Source organism: Ascaphus truei, chromosome 4 (genome assembly GCF_040206685.1).
Source record: "Ascaphus truei isolate aAscTru1 chromosome 4, aAscTru1.hap1, whole genome shotgun sequence".
Classification (NCBI taxonomy): domain Eukaryota; kingdom Metazoa; phylum Chordata; class Amphibia; order Anura; family Ascaphidae; genus Ascaphus; species Ascaphus truei.
The window spans coordinates 26,792,433-26,811,811 of NC_134486.1; the positions used below are offsets into that span (position 1 = coordinate 26,792,433).

Consider the following 19,379-nt stretch of genomic DNA (forward strand, 5'->3'; position numbering starts at 1 on the left):
CTGCACCTCCAATCACCCCCCTGCACCTCCAATCACCCCCCTGCACCTCCAATCACCACCCCTGCACTTCCAATCACCCCCCCTGCACCTCCAATCACCCCCCCTGCACCTCCAATCACCCCCCCCTGCACCTCCAATCACCCCCCCTGCACCTCCAATCACCCCCCCTGCACCTCCAATCACCCCCCGTGCACCTTCAATCACCCCCCTGCACCTCCAATCACCCCCCTGCACCTCCAATCACCCCCCTGCACCTCCAATCACCCCCCCTGCACCTCACCCCCTGCACCTCACATCACCATTCCTGCACCTCACCTCATTGCACCTCACCTCCCCTGCACCTCACCTAAATGCACCTCACCCCCCTGCACCGCACCTCAATCCACTTCACCTCCCTGCACCTCACCTCACCCCCCTGCACCTCACCTCAATGCAGCTCACATCACCCCCGGGACCGCGGGGAATCGCCGCCATTTTTTTTTTTTAAGTTTTTTTTTTTTTTTTAAATCTCATCGGGGGCCGCACAGAGAGGCCGGGCGGGCCACATGCGGGCCGTATGTTGTGCAGCCCTGGTATAGATGAACAGGAACACATTTTATTGTACACTGCAGATCTTACTGTATTCACAGCAGCAGGCAATTCTTGAGGCTTCACCTTCAGGATGTGCCCTGGATCTTCACTCCAAGCCAAGGGGCCCCGAAGTAGTCCTTGCTCTTCCCTTACTCCCTGGTGAAGTAAGATGTATAGTCTCCCACTCCACTCCCCTTGGGGAGGGAGTACAAACTGACAGAGCCCTGCACAGTTGTTGTGATAGACCATCCTCTCTCAAGGGTAGAAGCAACACTGCTAAATTTGGGCAGTGCAGCTTCTTAAGTACAGGAAAAGCAGGAACCAGGTCTAAGTCCCTGATTGGACACATAGGCCTAGTTGTACCGCCTCCCCTGTGACTCACTGAAGCTGCTGGGGGTGCGTAAAACCCAGGATTAGACCTGGCGGCCTGATCTTACCAGGGCTTACAACCGGGAGAAGGGCATACTGGTTGCCAGAAACTAGCCATTGCTACATATAATTAATTAGAGATAGGCAAAACATGGTGTATGAAATCTGAATGTTCCAGAACCTCACATTCCAAAACCGAAACCCATAAGATTTTTAGAACGAGAATCTCAGGTCCAATACCCATCTCTAGTGCCTCTCGCCATCTATTTTTCAATTGTTTTTTAGTTGTAAGTTACATTATTTTAGTTTTATTATTTTATGCTTATTTTAGGAACTGTTCAGACTTAATTACACTATTTTAGCATTTGCTGAAAATTTTGATTATTTTTCTCCATTACAATATTTGTTAGAAACACAAAAACTAAAAACAATCAAATTGAGTTTTAGTGAAATTGGAACCCAGTCAAAAACACGAAAAGATTTTAGAAAGAAAACCACGTCCCAAACACAGGTATTTTTTTAAACTCAAACCACGGTGAAGGTGCCAACCCTTACATCTCTTACATATGGTGTGAATCACACTAACACAATGCTATGTTTTTAGTGCAGACAGACTTAAGGATACGTAGACCACAATTATTGCACAAATGTATTGTCATGTGTCATGTCCGATGGATCATTTCAATAATCCTAATGACAAATCATTATCCAGGATACAAAATAAAAAAACACAGATCAGCACCGTCCCGTGTGAATGTTTGTGCACAAGGCTTATCACATGCTCTTAAAATTGATGTAATACTGCGATGCCAACCGCCCTTCTTCTATTCTACCTTCTCAAGCTGGTAACTTAAGGCTTCTACAAGTGCTACTTACTGTAGAAGTAACAGGATCGTTATACCAATGGATTCCAGTCTCCACAAGCATTACCATGATGAAGAGTTTGATCCAAGAGGGTTATTAGATACATATTGCTATAATGGAACGAATGATATGTTTGAGGATTTGGTTGTATTTCCTATTACACAGCTGTTTAAAACATTCTCTTCAGGTATGTTCATTTATAGTTGATATTGACGTTACTGTAAAATATTATCAATTTTGGGGGGAACTGAAGCATGTGAATAAGCTCTTATATTTTGTTCAATTCTTTTCTGATGGGAAAAACAAAGATGTCTTTACCTATTTTCTAACTTTTGGGTGCAGGTCGTGTGAGAGGGGAAACCCTGCTTGATGTTACAATGGGACCAGCAGCTTTTCATCTCTTAACCGCCTGTGATTTCTTCAAAGAGATCAATGTGATAGAATTTACCGATGCAAATATCAGGGAATTTGAAATGTGGAGGAACAAGGAGCCGGGAGCTGCTGACTGGTCTCATGCTGCAAAAATAGTTTGTGAACTGGAAGGAAAGAGGTAAAGTATATTTCAGAAAAAATATATAATCTTCAAGCTGAGAAGAATGAAACCTTCATTTGAGGGAGCAGGAAACCCCAACTAAAGAACCTCAATGCTCAATATTGTGCATGCATTTTTAAAATATCTATTAAAATGATAAAAAGGCAAAGTCAATGCTTCAAACTACCCTTGTTTTTTTAATGAAATGTAATTGTAAAACCACTGGCTAAAACATAGTTAATTAACAGAGTTGCAGGAATGGTAATGAATAGTTTCCAAGCAATGCCTACTATTTGGTATGCAATAGTGGGGTAAGTAGTCTCGTGTTAGGTATATAATAATCCCTTTGTAGCCCTTAGGTGACAGCTAACCATGGGTTACCAATGACCAGTTGGTCACTTGGGGTACTAGGGGATTACCTTATTAAAAAATTGCTAAACGTTTATTAATTGAACTTTTATTCTAGGTACTGACTATTAGAGATTGGCGAACCTGTCAATATCTGATCCACAGATTTAAAAAAAAAATCTCCAAAATAGGATCTACACATGGAAATCCAAAGGTGGATTGCGCACTAAAGTATGCTGTGACAGTGGTGCTACCCAGCAGCTGGTTTAGCTCACAATGCTAAATGGTGTCCTATATAGCAGAGGTTATGGGTTCTGAGTCTGTTAGACACACACTGTAGAAATCTGTTATGCGCTCCAGGTATAATGAAATGAAACTGGATATATGTAATCAGTATGAATCAGATGGGGGGAGAGTAATTGGGGAGCATAATCAAATAGGCGACATCCAAGGGGAGGAGGTGCGGTAAAGAAAGGGGGTAGTGTAAGTCATGTATATCCATGTATATCCTCAGTTGAACCCTCTAATATCCTCCTCCCTCACAAAGAAACAGTGCAATGATGCAGACAGCATGAAAGTGCTCACAGGTTCAGGCAGTGGGGAAATCACCTCTCACTGCTAGATGTATATCAAACACAGAGCTCCCACGGCTGGTCAGGCAAAGGTTTAAACCAACCTCAATGCTCTGCATATGCCCCCTTCAGAGCTCCCATGGTGGGTCTGGCAATGGGGAAAACACCTCTCAAAGCTTGCTGTGTGCTCCACTGTGTGCTCCTGCTTCAAACTCCTGCAATCAGTAGCACTGCACGTCCGCAGTGTAAGCTCCTCCCTCTCCCCCCAGATGGCTGCCTCCAGAGACCAAATGCAGGCACAGAAAGAGACAGGCTCCAGGGCACTCACAAACTGACCCTGATCGCTTGCTTGATCAAACTAAATGAGTCTCCTTTGAGAAAGACCAGTCATTGTTTGAAACGTGTGGGAGGTTTTATAGTCACTTTTTTATGCTGCAATAAATACTTTTCACTTTTTTCTATGTAGCCCTCTTTCCCCCCCCTTAAGTGAGATTGAGGTGGGTAGGTGTGTCTGACTACTTATCAGTGTGGTGCTATACCTGTTTGGCAACCAGGAGAGCTGAGCTTCCGCCACGGGGAACCTGGGGTATGTACTTACACTCGGTGCAGCGCCTCCACTGATGAGGGATCTCAACGGGGTGAGAGTGTGCCCTCACCAGAACAACCATACAGTAAATACACACCGTGTGAATAAACAGTGTTTACTGAGCATAAACTGTAACTCCAATAACACCTCTTTGCATAACATCAAAACAATATATCAATAACAGTGCATCACTCTGAATGCATACCATCCCCCCACCCACATGTCCATCATCACCTTCCCCGCAGTCTCTTGAGTGCCCCCAACAATAAAGACCAGTGTGAGTGTGAGGGATAGCGCTTCCCTGTGTTGGGGCCCGGTGGTGCACTTAATATATACTACCTCCCTGACCAGTCCTGGTCAGGAAAATCCTTGGAACTCAGCAGCACCGCACAGTGATCCCACGGCGTGCTGCGCTGCTCTCTGCAGGAATGGATGCACACGCTGCATCCACAGGAAAGGAATCTCCAGCCGGAATGCTCCTTTAACACAGTCTCTGAACACGCTGTCAGACAGTCAGAGGCCGTCAGACAGCATCCCTCTTGCTGCTCTAAATATGGTGAAGGAGTCCCTGTCCTAAGGCCAACCCTATATCATACAGCTTCCTCTGGTGTCATAGGGGACTAACTGGGCCCTGGGGTATACCTCTACCCTAGTCCCTGCATGCAGAATAACTCTCCCTGTAACTTCTGTCGGATCCCAGACTCTGGCAGCTCACCACGTGCAACTGGCACTGGTGATATACACACACTGAACAACTAGCTCCTAACTCACTTATCCTAACGCGCCTGCAGCCGACACACAGCTCTCAGTCAGCCGGCAGACAGTAACACGCGCTGCACACACACTGCACTCAGTACAGGCAGCGTCACATGCAACACTCAACACAGCAACCTGGAACCCTAACACTAACACTAACAGCTACGCACTGCAAACTTCTGGAACGCGTACAGCAACTTGCTGCACACTAGCACTATGCCTTCTTGTCAGGCCTCACAGCACTGCCAGCCGTGATCCTGACAAGACAGCACACACACACGCACTAAGGGCAGCGTCCCTATGTGGGCCGTCCCTCAACACTTACCCACTAACCTGGTGGGGAGTTGGGGCCTTACTTGGGATGTGGGGACCTTACTCGATGCAGGAGCTGCATATGCTCTCTGCACCCTTCCTTCCCTCACAGCTCCCCAGCTCCAACTGACAAACGTGCTGCAGTCCAAACAATGTATCCACTTTCCTTGCCTGGCCTTCCTAAGCCCTATTGGCTCCCTGGTGTCACATGGGGCATACAGAGACTCATGAGACTCGTAGTCCCTGCTCAGAGCCTTCCCTGATAGGCTAGGGGTTCGCGGGCTTTCCTTACCCTCCACTGCGCGTGTGCAATCTTTCCCGGGCTTTCTCTCTTCTCCCTGAGCTGTCTCTATGCTCGCGCGAGCTATCCCTAGCTCTGGGGCTTTCCCTGCGCCTACGCGTCCACTGCGCATGCGCGAGACGGTCCTTAATGGCGACGCCCTGCTCTGCGGCCGCCGGGACCTTAGAGACGCGATCGCGGCCTTAGCAACGGCCCGATCGCGTCCCCGGCAACCGGCCGCAGGCAGGGGAAGCCGCGCTGCTCCCTGCTCCAGCCCCCACCCTTGGAAGCAGCCGTCGGGTCTTTCGGCACCCGCGATCGAGCTGCCCAAGGGGAGGGGGGTCTCAAGGAGCTGCGGGAGCTCCAGGCTACACTCTCCCCCTGGTGGAAAATCCAACGTCCTCGCTTGGAGAACGCCATACCCTGACATAAGGTTTATACAATTAAAATGCATGGCACAGAACATACAACACGTGTCGAATTTACCCTTCAGGTTACATTGCACTTCACACCAAACTATACCCGAGACTAGCTGAGACCATTTGTGGGGAGCCCCTAATTGAACATGTGGGGGTACCTCACTTTTGCGTCCGTGAGCCTCCCCTAGAAAAATTTCTTGGAGAGCACACTCTAAAGCGACAGTTACTGGCTCTTCGCTACTTCCTCCCCCTGGTGGAAAGAGTAGCACAGTGTCTCTGAAGCAGACCCTTACCCGGTCATCCGCGGCAGGGATGCGGCAGACCAGGAGGCCAGGCCCTTTTCCGCGGTCCACGACTTGGCGAATGGCACACTCCTTTTTGGGCTTAAAGGAGGCCAGTCTCCCTGGATCTTCCTTTACACAGTCCTTGTCCCTACGGACTTGCGAGGCTTTCACTGAAAAGCGAGCACTGGACAATGTCTCAATTTCACCTGACCGGGGGTAAAGAGTATACACCCGACCACTGCGGTGATTCACGGTGGTCAACAGGTCCTTGGGGATGCTGTCAGTTCCCACCTCGGCCGTCTTGGGACCTGCCCCACGTACTTCTGGGGCAGTCCACTTACGCGCTGAAAACTCGGGAGCGTTGGATCCCAGTCCTGGGACCACTTGTGTCGGAGCGCACGGGCTCATACTCTGTTTAGAAGCCGCAACTCTGGCCTTCTTCACGGCCAGCTCCATCGGAGATTGTGGGGAGTTAGGGAGTTCCTTACCACTCCACTGACTTGGGATGGATTCTCCCAAGGAGGACACCTCCGCCAGGACGCGATGTAGAGGGGAGCCCTTCGCCCGGGTAACCAGACTTAAGGAGCCATCGTGCTCCGCGGTCACCTGGAGGCTCACCCCCGACACCCCTGGGGCAGTCGACTCACCCTCATCGTCGTTTGGTACTGGTCCCCATTCTAGGACCGATGGTACCTCGGTAGTAGGTCGGACTGACCATTGTAGGGCGCACGGGCCCACAGCAGGGTCCGCAACATCGGGATACACCTCCTCTAGGGCACACGGGCCCACAGCAGGCTCTGCATCCGCCAAGATAGGGTGTTCATTGCTGACACTAAAGTGGTCCGCCGGCAGGCGCATCACTCAAGTGACTGGTCGCTGGATTCACTAGAAGGTGGGGGTATATACGCCTTACCCTGTGATTCCTCTGTATAATCGCTGAGGTGGTTCGCCGGTAGGCGCATCGCCACCGATGGGACTTCAACCTCGTCCCGCTCAGGAACCGGATCTGAAATGTTCACTCGGGCACACGGGCCCTCCACAACCGGTTGTTGGTAGCGGGAATCCCTAAGTAATTTCTCCCTGAAGACAGACTTAACTTCAGCACAACTCAGAGTGATATAGAGGTCAGGCTCCTCCTCCCTAGAACAGTCTGTCTCATCCACGTTTGGTTGAAAGTCACAGTGCTTGCTCCCCCTGGTGGAATCTGAAGGAGGGGCACTTTCTACAAGGGAGTGGTTCTGGCTCTGTGCTGAGTCACTCACAGTGCAGGGGCGGGGTTCAGGGTTTCGCGCCCAACCCGGACAATACTCTGCAACAATTTCTTGCACAGTCCTGGTACTCTCCCGACTTGGCGGGAGCCGCCATCTTAGGTGTGACTCTCTGCTAGAGAGAGACTCCATTTTAATCACAGTCTCTGCAATTACACTAGGGCTCTCTTCTGTATAGATAGGGGGGTAGCCTTCTGGTTTTCCCGCCAATCCCGGACAGTTTTCCTCAACACAATCTAGTGCAGGCTTGCAGCCAGCAGCACGTGCGCTCCCCTGCTCTGGCGGGAGACGCCATTTGGCTGGGTCGGCGTAAACTAGGGGGTACCCCTCAGACGGGCCCCCGGGCATACACAGGGCGGACGGTGCCTCTGCCAGGCATATATCCGCGGTGGGGATGGCCACAAAAAGTATCATTTTCCATAGGGCCGTGGGATCGTGTTCTTCTTCTAAGAAACATGCGTGCGGCCACCCTGGAATTTCACGCATATAGGACTGAACCTCAACCGCGGGCATAGTTGCGGGAAGGCCTCCTACTACCACTACCTGGCCAGGCTCCATATACTGCCTCAAAGCCCAGGCAAGGACCTCGTGTTCGGACTTCACAAACATGGCGACAAAAATAGGAATGGGACAATTTGGGAAAAAAAATGGAACAGAGCACCCCAGGTCTGGATCTCAGCAGCGCCTCCAAATGTAGCCCTCTTTCCCCCCCTTAAGTGAGATTGAGGTGGGTAGGTGTGTCTGACTACTTATCAGTGTGGTGCTATACCTGTTTGGCAACCAGGAGAGCTGAGCTTCCGCCACGGGGAACCTGGGGTATGTACTTACACTCGGTGCAGCGCCTCCACTGATGAGGGATCTCAACGGGGTGAGAGTGTGCCCTCACCAGAACAACCATACAGTAAATACACACCGTGTGAATAAACAGTGTTTACTGAGCATAAACTGTAACTCCAATAACACCTCTTTGCATAACATCAAAACAATATATCAATAACAGTGCATCACTCTGAATGCATACCATCCCCCCACCCACATGTCCATCATCACCTTCCCCGCAGTCTCTTGAGTGCCCCCAACAATAAAGACCAGTGTGAGTGTGAGGGATAGCGCTTCCCTGTGTTGGGGCCCGGTGGTGCACTTAATATATACTACCTCCCTGACCAGTCCTGGTCAGGAAAATCCTTGGAACTCAGCAGCACCGCACAGTGATCCCACGGCGTGCTGCGCTGCTCTCTGCAGGAATGGATGCACACGCTGCATCCACAGGAAAGGAATCTCCAGCCGGAATGCTCCTTTAACACAGTCTCTGAACACGCTGTCAGACAGTCAGAGGCCGTCAGACAGCATCCCTCTTGCTGCTCTAAATATGGTGAAGGAGTCCCTGTCCTAAGGCCAACCATATATCATACAGCTTCCTCTGGTGTCATAGGGGACTAACTGGGCCCTGGGGTATACCTCTACCCTAGTCCCTGCATGCAGAATAACTCTCCCTGTAACTTCTGTCGGATCCCAGACTCTGGCAGCTCACCACGTGCAACTGGCACTGGTGATATACACACACTGAACAACTAGCTCCTAACTCACTTATCCTAACGCGCCTGCAGCCGACACACAGCTCTCAGTCAGCCGGCAGACAGTAACACGCGCTGCACACACACTGCACTCAGTACAGGCAGCGTCACATGCAACACTCAACACAGCAACCTGGAACCCTAACACTAACACTAACAGCTACGCACTGCAAACTTCTGGAACGCGTACAGCAACTTGCTGCACACTAGCACTATGCCTTCTTGTCAGGCCTCACAGCACTGCCAGCCGTGATCCTGACAAGACAGCACACACACACGCACTAAGGGCAGCGTCCCTATGTGGGCCGTCCCTCAACACTTACCCACTAACCTGGTGGGGAGTTGGGGCCTTACTTGGGATGTGGGGACCTTACTCGATGCAGGAGCTGCATATGCTCTCTGCACCCTTCCTTCCCTCACAGCTCCCCAGCTCCAACTGACAAACGTGCTGCAGTCCAAACAATGTATCCACTTTCCTTGCCTGGCCTTCCTAAGCCCTATTGGCTCCCTGGTGTCACATGGGGCATACAGAGACTCATGAGACTCGTAGTCCCTGCTCAGAGCCTTCCCTGATAGGCTAGGGGTTCGCGGGCTTTCCTTACCCTCCACTGCGCGTGTGCAATCTTTCCCGGGCTTTCTCTCTTCTCCCTGAGCTGTCTCTATGCTCGCGCGAGCTATCCCTAGCTCTGGGGCTTTCCCTGCGCCTACGCATCCACTGCGCATGCGCGAGACGTTCCTTAATGGCGGCGCCCTGCTCTGCGGCCGCCGGGACCTTAGAGACGCGATCGCGGCCTTAGCAACGGCCCGATCGCGTCCCCGGCAACCGGCCGCAGGCAGGGGAAGCCGCGCTGCTCCCTGCTCCAGCCCCCACCCTTGGAAGCAGCCGTCGGGTCTTTCGGCACCCGCGATCGAGCTGCCCAAGGGGAGGGGGGTCTCAAGGAGCTGCGGGAGCTCCAGGCTACATCTACATTGGGACCATGATTTTTCATTTTGTTTGATCAAGCAAGTGATCAGGATCAGTTTGTGAGTGCCCTGTCTCTTTCTGTGTCTGATTCTGTTAGAGCCTGATATCTGTTCCCCCTTTCTCATAAATGGCTATAGCTTTGTCAATATAGTTCTTGTGGAAATTCAAGAGTAGGGGGTGGGGGGGGAGTTATTGGGTGCGAGACATTTGAATATACTTTGTATTTCCTCCTATTTAAAGTATTCGCCTTTTTGAGTACAGGTGTCCAGCTCCATGGTATTTGGAGGGAGATTTAGGGGATATATATATATACAGGCATACCCCGCTTTAAGGACACTCACTTTAAGTACACTCGCGAGTAAGTACATTTCGTTCAATAGGCAAACAGCAGCTCACGCATGCGCCTGTGAGCACGTCCTGAACAGCAATACCGGCTTCCTACCTGTACCGAAGCTGTGCACAAGCGGGGAGACTATAGAGCATGTTACAAATGCGTTATTTACATCAGTTATGCACGTATATGACGATTGCCGTACAGTATGTGCATCAAAAGTGGGGAAAAAAGGTAGTGCTTCACTTTAAGTACATTTTCACTTTACATACATGCTCCGGTCCCATTGAGTACGTTAATTCGGGGTATGCCTGTATAGTGCTTGGGACCCTATTAAAATTATTATCTTACATTTACATGGTGTCAATTATGTATTCAGTGCTTTAGAGTGCTATATAAGAGAGGAAAATAATACAAATAAGGAAAGGAGAATAATACATGAAGAATTGAGAAAATACAGTAACTAACAAGGATCAGTTTGTGAGTGCCCTGTCTCTTTCTGTGTCTGATTCTGTTAGAGCCTGATATCCGTTCCCCCTTTCTCATAAATGGCTATAGGTTTGTCAATATAGTTCTTGTGGAAATTCAAGAGTAGGAGGGTGGGGGTGGTATTGGGTGCGAGTCATTTGAATATACTTTGTATTTCCTCCTATTTAAGGTACTGTTGTCGCCTTTTTGAGTATAAGTGTCCATCTCTATGTTATTTGGAGAGAGATTTAGGGGATATATATATAGTGCTTGGGACGCTATTAAAATTATTATCTTACATTTACATGGTGTCAATTATGTATTCAGTGCTTTAGAGTACTGGATAAGAGAGGAAAATAATAAAAATAAGGAAAAGAGAATAATACATGAAGAATTGAGAAAATACAGTAACTAACAAGGATAATTGAATTCAATTTCATAAATACTCATTAATTAGGGATTATGTCAAGTCTGACAACTTTCAATGTTTCAACTCTTAATAAGAATACCTTATCATTCTACTTTCTGCCATAGGGACATAACTCAGTTTTCTGTGTGGAAGGTGTAAAAGATGTCCGGAATTGGTAAAACCTGAGATTTTTTTAAAATTCATTCTGTAATGCACGGACACAGATAGGGACATATTTACTGACCAGTCTTCTGCTCATTTTGTATTTTTAATTGTCTTACTCATTAGAGATGGATGAATCCGCCCAAATCTTTTTCACATATTTTCTCGCATTTCCCCCCTCAAAATCCGTTTTACGGTGTCAAATAAGTAAAAAGATTTGGTCGCTTTTAATACGCGCGGATTCTTCAAAAACCGCCATTGGATACAACCTGTGGACGGATTTGTAGAACCCAATCCACGAATTCAGCGATCTCCTGGCGGATTCTTACGAATCGGATTCTACAAATGCGTCCCACGGGTTGCGGAATCTGCTAAGTGTACTGATAATTCTATAATACTAAAAAATCCACAAAATGAGAATTGCCCTTTTTGAGATTGATCCGCTTAAATCCGTGGACCAAAGGAGCCGGTGGATCCGCCGCAGATCCAAATCTGCCCATCTCTATTAGTCCTTTGAGTGACACGTGTCTTTATATTCTGCATGTACCACTGTTTGCTCCAAAACTGCTATGTGATCCTTTTTATTTTTTAAATTTCAGTGAGGAGTGGCCAGGAAAGGAAGACAAAGCAAGAAGAGCAGTGAAACGCGTTGTCATATGTGATTTCACCAATGATAACCCTTTAGAGCCTGTTGTCCTGCCACAGATGGACTGTCTTCTCAGCATGTATGTCTTACAAGTTGTTAGCAAGGACCGCCAGGCTTTTTGTAACAACCTGAAAAAACTAGCGGCAATGCTAAAAACTGGGGGACATATGTTACTGGTAGCGACATATAATAGTTCGTTCTATAGGATTGGTGAGCACAAGTTCTTCTCTCTGTCATTTAAGGAGGAGTTTATAAGAGAGTCTGTTTGTGATGCAGGATTCATCATCGAGAATTTGGAAACATTACCTACTAAAAAGACCAGCAATTTTGCAACTTATGACCATGTTATATTTATGATAGCACGCAAGGAGAGGGAGGTTTAGTGAAAAAAGGTATACAACAATTTATCTGACACTTTACCTACTGAATATCAAAAATACAGCAAACATCTCAATGACTACTTATAAATTAAAAGCAATGTACATTTTTAAGTGTTACTGCAGTGACATGACAGAGAAGTATATGAATGCATATATTTATTTGTGTACATACACTATATGTACATGTATGACACAACATTTATTATGTATTCTTTACATTATCTTTACAAATATCTTAGAATAAGGTTATACTGTACTATAAAAATGTAACCCAAGTTAGCGCTGAACTTAGAAAGATTCAGCTGGAAGACACAGACATACGGTAAAATACATAGTATAACAATTTTGATTTTCAGCCTATTGGGATTGGGGGGGGGGGGGTGAATTGGGAAAAATACATATAATACGTTAAGGAGAAGAAAACACATTGAAGAAAATAAAATCATTTCTGGACCCATCAGCCCATCTGTGTCTCTACTACAACGTATATAAAGAACCAATGGGAAAAATGGAGGCCAACTCCAGTCCTCAAGGGACACCAACAGGTCAGGTTTTCAGGTTATCCCTGCTTCAGCACAGGTGCTACTGTCATAATGACTGAGCCACTGATTGAGTCACCTGTGCTGAAGCAGGAATATCCTGAAAACCTGACCTGTAGGTGGCCCTTGAGGACTGGAGTTGGCCTCCCCTGAACTAATATCATCTAGGAAATGTAAACGTTTAAGTGTAGCTGCAGTGACATGACAGGGAAGTGTCTGTATGCATATAATGTATTTATTTTACTGTATTTATTTCTTTGTGTACAAGATCTTTATTATTTATTCTTTACTGTACATTATCTTTACTAATACTGTATGTTAGAATTAGAATAATGTTATACTATAAAAATGTAAATGTAACCCAAGTTAGCGACGAACTTAGAAAGATTCAGCTGGAAGACACAGAAAATGCTTTACAGAAGACCAAGTAATCTTATTAAGATAAGGGTAATAAGGTGCACAAGATCCTAGCCAATAAACGTAGAGGGTTAAGGTCTAAAACACAGATTTCAGCCACTAAACCAAAGAATGGGCAAATTACGCATAACGATAAATATCATCAATCTAGAAATGATGTATAACCCCACACTGACTCACAAATTCTCCTCTACGGCAGGGGTGTTCAAACTTTCTCTGCTGCCCCCACCCCCCTGCCTGCCAGCCCCTGTGCTCGCACCCCCCCTTACCTAATATCCAGCGTCAAAAGACACGCAAGATCATTTGACGCAAATTGCTATGGTGACGCGCACGTCACATGTCCCCGCAACGTCATTTGACGCCGTGTTGCTGAAGATAAGGTAGGAGAGGTTCACGCCCCCCAGAATAATCTTGCGCCCCCCACTTTACGCACCCCTGCCCTAAGGTACTGTATATACTGTAATCTGGTCTCCCCAGACCAAAACTCCAAACTCTGAAGAAATATAATCTACAAAAATTGTAAAAAGATGATCTTATAACCACAAATACTAAAATAACAAAACTGGAATATTATCCTCGAAGACCCCAGAACCTAATGGCTGATCAAATACTTACTACAAAAGTGACATTACTATCCTATCCCCAATCTTAATAGATCTTTTTAATACATTTTTGGAGGGAGAGCAGATCCTGGAAAAGATGACAGGAGCAAGCATTGTGATACTCCATAAAGAAGGTAAAGACCCAATGAGCTGTGACCTCTACAGTCTTATTTCCCTGCGAAACAGAGATCTTAAGGTGTATAGTAAGATTCTTGACAATAGATTAAAACTAATCCTTCCAGGTCTAATACACAATGAGCAATAGGGTTTATTATTGAGTGCCAGGCGTAGTATAAAACTAGGAAAATTATAACTCTAGACACAAAGCCATTATACTAATCCTAGGCACAGAAAAGGCATTCAATATGATCAAATTGAGATTCCTAAATAAGGTACTGGAAGCATTTGACTTCAAGAGTCGTACCTTAGCGGGGAACAAGCTCTTTCCAAAAATCCTACTGCAATCCTGAAACTCCTCAGGGGTCATTTTTATCAAATAAAAAATCACTAATGGGACAAGGCAGGGCTGTCCTCTTTCGCCCCTGTTGTTTATAATAGAGCCACTTGCAGCCACAATCAGAGAAAATCCCAATATTCAAGGTATAAATGTAACCATTCCAAGTCACAAAATCCATCTACTAAAATTGAATTTCTATTACAAATGGAGGGAGACACATTTAAAATACTTGGGCATAAAACTATCAATTCCTATTTAGATATCTATTCAGATCTATTCACCCAAATCAAGGAGGATTTACAAATATGGAATAAATGTCACATATTATGAATGCGTAGCATAACCTCAGTAATAATGAATATTCTCCCTTCAAAACCGTACCAACTTCAATTCCACTTAAATATATCAATGTTATCCGGAATAAAATAGTGCAATTTATTTATTATGATAAAAACCCAGAGTTGCTAAGCCAGTCCTGCTAGCACCAAGGACAATAGGGGTAGTAATGGTGCCTAACATTGGGCGATATTATCTAGCTGCACTCCTGAGCAGTGTTGTAACTACATTTCTTGTGCCCCACTGCAAAAAAATTTAAAGGCCCCCCTAAACAAAAAAACTAAATACATTTTGTTTCCACATGTGAGCGGCCTGTCGAGCACCCCTCCTCTCCCACACCTTACCTAACCCCCTCTCAGTTCCCTTCTTTTCCTCACACTTCCCCCTCTCATTCTCTCCCCCCTTTCCTACTCTTCTTCCCTCTCTCACTCACTCTCCCGCCCCCCTCTCCCTCAAACAGCCCCATTTTTCGTTCAATCCCCCCACAGACAATTCCCACCTGCTTACAGGCACACACACGCGCACACGCACACGCACACACACACGCACACACACACACACACAACCTGGGGGGGAGGGATAAGGCTGCAAAGAGGAATTACCTGATTTCAGGGAAGGCCCTGACCCCACAGCAAGCAGATGCAGAGAGCAGCAGTGGTACTTAAAACCAACTTCAAGTGCTGGCCGGCAGGGCCCCCTGCGCTCTCGGGCTCCCTCGCATTGTGGAGGTTAGCAGCACTGTGGTTACGCCACTGCACATGAGACAGATTACAGACTGGCATTCGGGAATTAGGCTTTATGGTTGTGATAAAAGCATAAATAAAAAACACAGTCTGAGGATTATATTGTTACAGAAATAACACGTGAATTTATTAAAATAGCAAACAGGTGCACACAGGAGGAAAGCTTCAAAATAAAAGCTTCCCTGCAGATAATACGGTATGAGATACATTTATACCCTAAAAACTAAAGCTCACACCCCTTTATGGGGGGGGGCTTGCGCGTCACTAAATATTACATCATTTTTGTAATGCATGATAATACTAAAAACTGATGTCAGTTTGTAATACATAACAAATTATGTAAGTGTGCATCAACTAAAAATCATTATGGGGTTAAATGTGATGTTTTCTATTTTCTCACCTGACATGTAAATGTGTGAAAAAGTTAAACTGTAAGAATCTGAGCGTATCTCAGGCCGCTCTGGCCTGTTTACACTTTTATTTGCGGCTGATTGGAGTAGAAAAGATCAACAAACATCAGCTAGGAGCGAAAAACATTCCATTCTCTGGTTCACACGTTTGCTCACACAGGCATTTCTTCACATAGAAAAAAATGACACACAAGACTTACAAACCCAAGACAAAATGGCGGACAAACGAAATCAAACAAAATGGCTGCTTAGATCCTAGTTCTGTTTACGTCATACCCCCATTAATGTCCTTTTTCCTCAACTTTGTCTGTTGGGTAGACATAGAGTCTGCATTACTTAACCAATTGCATTAAGGACTCATCTCTGATTAGAAAAGGATAAAAAAAAAAAAAAGATTTTGCAACAATTTCATGTGGAGGTGATACAGTTTACATTGAAGATATGGATCATGGTTAAAGCAGAATGTAAGATCTCATCCCCATCCAGACTTATTCCCTTATTTGACAAACCAAAGTATCCCTTGCGGGACAGCACAATTAAGTACAATGATTGGAAAAACAGGAATATTCTGGATAGTGGGAACGTGCTATCTAATTGAAAATTATAAAAATGTGAGGCATTAATCTAGAAATATTCCCTATCAAACTCTGAAGTATTAGGTATCTTCAAATGAGACATTTCATTATCTACCGTTGTTGGTGGAGTAATAAAGATGTTATATGAGGAGCTAGTCCCCCTTGGAGACCATCCAAGCCACAACTATATGAAGAGGTGAGAAACTGATCTCCAAACCGATATTTCAAATGAGTACAGCTGGGACAATGCATTAAACAAAATGATATTCACGTGTTACCTTATGCCCAAAAGATTGAGCCAGATATTTCCACATCCCATGGGTCAGTGCTGGAGGAACTGTGGCCAGATATTGGACAAGGCCCATACGTCAGGGCTCCATACAGAAGTACAGAGATAATTAATCTCCCATATCCTAACGGCAGCCAGATGCTCTATTTTAGCGGCAAGGAAAAATCCCTTGATACGTTTCCAAAGGGCGGTCACCCAGAGAATCAATGAAGGGCGACTAATGGAGAAACTCATACGGTTAAGAATTTCCATAAGGTTTGGGATCGCTGGGTTAATAGATGAAAAAGTACCAAGAGGTTTCAGCCTCATACAGTAATTCTGCATGGGACACACTGGTTGAGAAATGGGGGACACAGGATTTGGCCGGATTGTTAAAAACCTTGCATTGGTCATTGATCATGCTATCCTGATGTTACAGTATTAACGATTTACAAATGGATATCGGTTAGGTGGGGGTTACCCCTCTCCTCCCACCTCCCTTCTGCTTGTTGGTTTCCCTTTCACTTAATTCTTGAAAACATAATGAAAAAATAAGTAACAAAAAAAAATAAGTTTATATTATTGTAGTACAGTTTCTCAATCCCCCCCCCCCCACCCCCTCCGCCCCGCACCCTCGGGGAGATTACACAGCCTATGCTACATGTGTGTGGTGCACTACCTGTTTGAAGCAGGAGATACTGACCTGTCTGCGGTAGAGTAGAGACATGGACAGGCTTAACTTCTTGTTCTGTAGTTCTTTCTCTGGTGTTCAGCGCCTCCAGCTGTAGTGGGTACCAGGGTGTTCCGGAAATCAGCCCCCACTACTGCAGTCTTCTCCCTCCTGCCCAAGGACTGATACTCAGACAGGAGTTTATAGTAGAACAAGGATCTTTATTGGTATACATCAGGCATCCACTGCAGTTCTCCCCACAGTGGTGCAGGCCCTGGTCTTAAAGTCCTTGGTGGCTGAACGTGATGTTCCCTCTGTCTAACGACTGAGGGTGAGCACGCTCATCCCTGCCATGGGAGAGACTCACATCTCTTCCTTCCTCTCTTCACTGAAGCAGGAATCAGACAAACTAACTTTTGCTACACCCACTTGGAAAACTCAAGGAGGGGCGGGCACATGGACTGTGCCTATCCCTGATAGGCTTACACAGGCCATGAGTCACCACCTTAATTCCATTACTCACAAGAGTGGCATAAGGGGGTCAAGAGCCCATAGATTTAACCTGTTACTGCCTGTAGTTAACAGGACTTACATAACAGGGATAACAAAGGGAAAGAAAGATATAATGGGACATACCCTGTTACACTAATATGTGTAATATATAATTTTACTTTATAATAAGGTGTTAACTAGTAATTATATTACTTTCATTATAGTAGTTAACACTTCCTAAACGTTATCCAACTAGTTTCGTAGAATTAACTACTTCTTCAGGGAAGTAGTTAATTCTACGAAACTAGTTGGATGTAACATTCTATTGCCTTATATCTGCTTACATTGGCCTTTGTCTATGTATTGGCCTGTCCTGTTTTTATTTCATCCTGTGTGCTGTTTTGGACACTTGTGAGAGACTTTGAAAGACTGTTCAAACTTCCCTATTGAATCCACCACTGATGCATCGTGGCACGCTGAGGGCATCCCAGCAAGCTGCGTTTTAACCTCTGTGCAGAGGATACACCTGCCGAGGTACAGGAGCAGCTTCATATCGGCCAGGAAGCAGGAGCGATTTCACCGAGCCCCAGTACCAGCTGCTGAACCTGGCTGCATGAAGGGAAATCCCCTTGGGAGTGAAAAGACTGACGTCCTGCCCCAGAATCAACTGAGCTGCAGAAGCAGAGGGAAGCAAGCACCTGAATCTACAGCTAACAGCTGCCGAGTTGTAAACAGTGTGATACACACTACATGCCTTTTACCAACTTTTTTCATGTACGCAGATATATTACCCCCTTTTTAATTCTATAATATATTGTTGAATTTGTTTCACTATTTGGCGTTGTGCGCTGTTTTCTGTTGTTTCCAACCTCACCTCAATGCAGCTCACATCACCCCCGGGACCGCGGGGAATCGCTGCCATTTTTTTTTTTTTTTAAGTTTTTTTTTTTTTAAAGTTTTTTTTTTTTTAAGATTTTTTTTTTTTTAATCTCATCGGGGCCGCACAGAGAGGCCGGGTGGGCCGCATGCGGCCCGCGGGCCATATGTTGTGCAGCCCTGGAATAGATAAACAGGAACACACTTTATTGTACACTGCAGATCTTACAGTATTCACAGCAGCAGGCAATTCTTGAGGCTTCACCTTCAGGATGTACCCTGGATCTTCACTCCAAGCCAAGGGGCCCCGAAGTAGTCCTTGCTCTTCCCTTACTCCCTGGTGAAGTAAGATGTATAGTCTCCCACTCCACTCCCCATGGGGAGGGAGTACAACTGACAGAGCCCTGCACAGTTGTTGTGGTAGACCAGCCTCTCTCAAGGGTAGAAGCAACACTGCTAAATTTGGGCAGTGCAGCTTCTTAAGTACAGGAAAAGCAGGAACCAGGTCTGAGTCCCTGATTGGACACATAGGCCTAGTTGTACCGCCTCCCTGTGACTCACTGAAGCTGCTGGAGGTGCGTAAAACCCAGGATTAGACCTGGCGGCTTGATCTTACCAGGGCTTACAACCGGGAGAAGGGCATACTGGTTGCCAGAAACTAGCCATTGCTACATATAATTAATTAGAGATAGGCAAAACATGGGATATGAAATCTGAATGTTCCAGAACCTCACATTCCAAAACCCAAACCCTTAAGATTTTTAGAACGAGAACCTCAGGTCCAATACCCATCTCTAGTGCCTCTCGCCATTTATTTTTCAATTGTTTTTTAGTTTTAAGTTACATTATTTTAGTTTTATTATTTTATGCTTATTTTAGGAACTGTTCAGACTTAATTAC

General features: G+C 46.0%; 1 protein-coding gene across 1 annotated transcript; it reads left to right on the top strand.

The window, feature by feature from the left end:
• The first annotated feature begins 1,701 nt into the window (after positions 1-1,701).
• On the top strand, positions 1,702-12,315 carry LOC142491914 (indolethylamine N-methyltransferase-like). The gene is made up of 3 exons (XM_075594717.1): positions 1,702-1,990; positions 2,146-2,353; positions 11,668-12,315. The coding sequence occupies exons 1-3, from the start codon at positions 1,843-1,845 to the stop codon at positions 12,095-12,097; spliced, it is 786 nt and encodes a 261-aa protein (XP_075450832.1). The 5' UTR covers positions 1,702-1,842; the 3' UTR covers positions 12,098-12,315.
• Positions 12,316-19,379: the final 7,064 nt, after the last annotated feature.

Coding starts and splice junctions, on each gene's coding strand:
- LOC142491914 (XM_075594717.1), top strand. CDS start 1,843: ATGGATTCCAGTCTCCACAAGCATTACCATGATGAAGAGTTTGATCCA. Junction 1,991..2,145: donor GTTTAAAACATTCTCTTCAG/GTATGTTCATTT, acceptor TTTTGGGTGCAG/GTCGTGTGAGAGGGGAAACC. Junction 2,354..11,667: donor TGTGAACTGGAAGGAAAGAG/GTAAAGTATATT, acceptor TTTAAATTTCAG/TGAGGAGTGGCCAGGAAAGG.